This window comes from Xiphophorus couchianus, chromosome 6, assembly GCF_001444195.1.
Source record: "Xiphophorus couchianus chromosome 6, X_couchianus-1.0, whole genome shotgun sequence".
Lineage (NCBI taxonomy): Eukaryota > Metazoa > Chordata > Actinopteri > Cyprinodontiformes > Poeciliidae > Xiphophorus > Xiphophorus couchianus.
In genome coordinates this window covers 29,198,368-29,200,929 of record NC_040233.1, presented here as the reverse complement: position 1 = coordinate 29,200,929, position 2,562 = coordinate 29,198,368, and the positions used below count along the sequence as shown (strand labels likewise).

Here is a 2,562-nt window from a genome sequence, read left to right as displayed (position 1 = left end):
GGTGACCCTTCAGAAACTCAGCCTGGTGGTGGCAGCAGCATGATGTGGGACTGTTGCCATCGTTTCACCTCTGCAGTCGCCTGAGAATTTCTGACCATCTTCATCCCAGTATGACCACAGTGGACTCATCTGGTGGATATTTCACACTAAGTCATCTGATCTCAAACTGGTTCCTAAACTGGGAGGATCACCAGTTAACTGGATCTTAGAGCATCAGAGCCGCTGAAACCTCATCACCATAATCCGTCTCAGTAGTTTCTGGTTGGCTGCAGCACCGACTCACTAACTTTAGCTGGTTTCTCAGTCAGAAATCACCTCACTGGCTGAACCTCACCTTCAGCAGCAACCAGTTTCTCTCTGGCTCCTCCCACCACTGCTGAGCTCAGCCAATGAGAAGGCTCGTCTCTAACAGCAGCTTGATGATGATGATGAAGGTCTGTTAGTCTTCCTTCTGCTGCAGTGGATCATCTCTGTAGATCTGCTGTCTGTCCTGAACTCCTGGAACATGTTGCTGTACCTCCTGCTCTTCTCTCTCTACATCGGTGAGTATCAGAACAGAGAGAAGCTCTGATGGTCTCTCTGAATCTCACTGCGACCACATGTGGATGGAAGAGCCTCTGAGTCTCCTGATGCCTGAATCTGCTGCAGACTGACTGACATGAACCTTGATTTTACAGCCATGGGCTCCATGAACACCGTCACACAGGAGCAGAGGGAACACGTCGCTTCAGAGGGAAGCCCCACCAGTTTGAGCTGCGGATATACTGGTTCTATCTATAATGTCCAGTGGTACCGACAGCAGCACGGATCCAGACCAGAGTTCCTGCTCTACATCACAGAGTCGGGATCGATCCATCCAACTCGCTCCGATTTCTCAGCTCACATCGATAAAACTCAGAAACGAGGAACTCTGCTGATCTCCTCTGCTGCAGTGACAGACTCTGCTGTGTACTACTGCGCTGTGGCGCCCACAGTGACAGGAAACACCAGAACCCTGTACAAAAACCTGCAGTACTCCACAGCAGCCACTAGAGGGCCTCACTGCCTGTTAAACCACTGAAACCTGCAGTACTCCACAGCAGCCACTAGAGGGCCTCACTGCCTGTTAAACCACTGAAACCTGCAGTTCTCCACAGCAGCCACTAGAGGGCCTCAGACTGCATGAACCTGAGGTTTCTCTGTAGAAACTTACTGAACCTCATGACAAAGCTGCTCCTGCTCCAGTTTGTCCAGCAGATCTAAGTGAATGGGAGGAACCGTTCTAAGCTGCAGGTTGATGAGCGTCTGGACGTCCGCTGGTCCCAACAAGCTGCTGGAAACGTAAAACTTAAACTCAAGACTTATTAACTAAATTAACTTCATTAAACTTGGTATTTAGATTCTTTATTAGAAATACCAATAATTAAAATTTAATGTATTTTGATTTTTTTAATCTAAAATTTTATGCAAACTGATGGTTTTTTGTTTATTATGTTTTCCTAAAGTTTAAACAGAATCCAAGGTTTCTTAATGTACTTAAGGCCATTTTTAATCAGCTTGTAAATAATGTGTCAGCATCGTTAGTCTCCTCTATGCTTGTATTGGTGTGTTCATTATTTCTCTTTTATTTACCATATCATATTTAAAGTGGGTTTGTGTATCTGTGGTTTTATGGTTTGCATTTTCTGTGTTGCTGCTGTTGGGCAGATTCATCTTGAACAAGAGATTTTTAATCTCAGTGAGATTTAACTGATTAAATAAAAGAGACAGAATGAAACAGAAGAACTCAACCTATTCTGTCATATGAGCTTCATGATAAATTATGTCCCATATTTAAATATAAATCATTCTGACCTGTGAAAACAACATGAAGCCTGACAATGAATAAACAAGTAAATGACGATTGATTCTGAAACATAAATTCTGATTATAGTTTTAATCTGTCAGGTTCAACCTTAATAAAAGTAAGAAAAAAGACAAATGAATTGGATTTTACTCGTGAGGAGAGCAGAGAGGCGGGTCTGATTTTCAGTCTCCAAACTCGCTCTGAGAATCTTAGACTTAGACTTAGACTGACTTTATTATCATTTTCATGCACAGGGTGAATACAGAACGAAATTTTGTTGCATACGGCCCAGGACAATGTTTTGAGCTTTTCAATTGTGAGGTTACTCCAGAATAAAAATAAAATACAGTATAAAATATAAATATGAATATAAAATATAAAGTGCAGGACTGACAGTAAAATAGAAGTTATTTAGCTCTGTACATGTGCAAGGTATAAAGTGGAGACCAGATTTTAAGTGCAGTCCAGTTAAGAGTTCAGCAGTCTGATGGCAAGTGGGAAAAAGCTGTTTCAGAACCTGGTGGACCTGCACCGGATGCTGCAGAACCTCTTTCCAGAGGGCAGCAGGGAGAACAGTCCATGGTGGGGGTGTGAGGGGGTCACTGATGATGTTTCGGCCTCGGGACACGCAGCGCTGGGATGAAATGTCCTGAATGGAGGGAAGGGGGGCCCCGATGATCCTCTCTGCTGTCCGCACCACTCTCCTCACGTTCTTCCAGTCGGAGGCGCTGCAGCCT

The 2,562-nt window shown here is 44.0% G+C and overlaps 1 gene segment (V, D, J or C); it reads left to right on the top strand.

Moving 5' to 3' along the window:
* Positions 1 to 73: 73 nt before the first annotated feature.
* Positions 74 to 1,086, top strand: LOC114145769 (T cell receptor alpha variable 1-1-like). The segment is given in 2 exon segments: positions 74 to 542; positions 678 to 1,086. Coding segments are annotated over 2 exon segments (420 nt in total).
* The last annotated feature ends 1,476 nt before the right edge of the window (positions 1,087 to 2,562 follow it).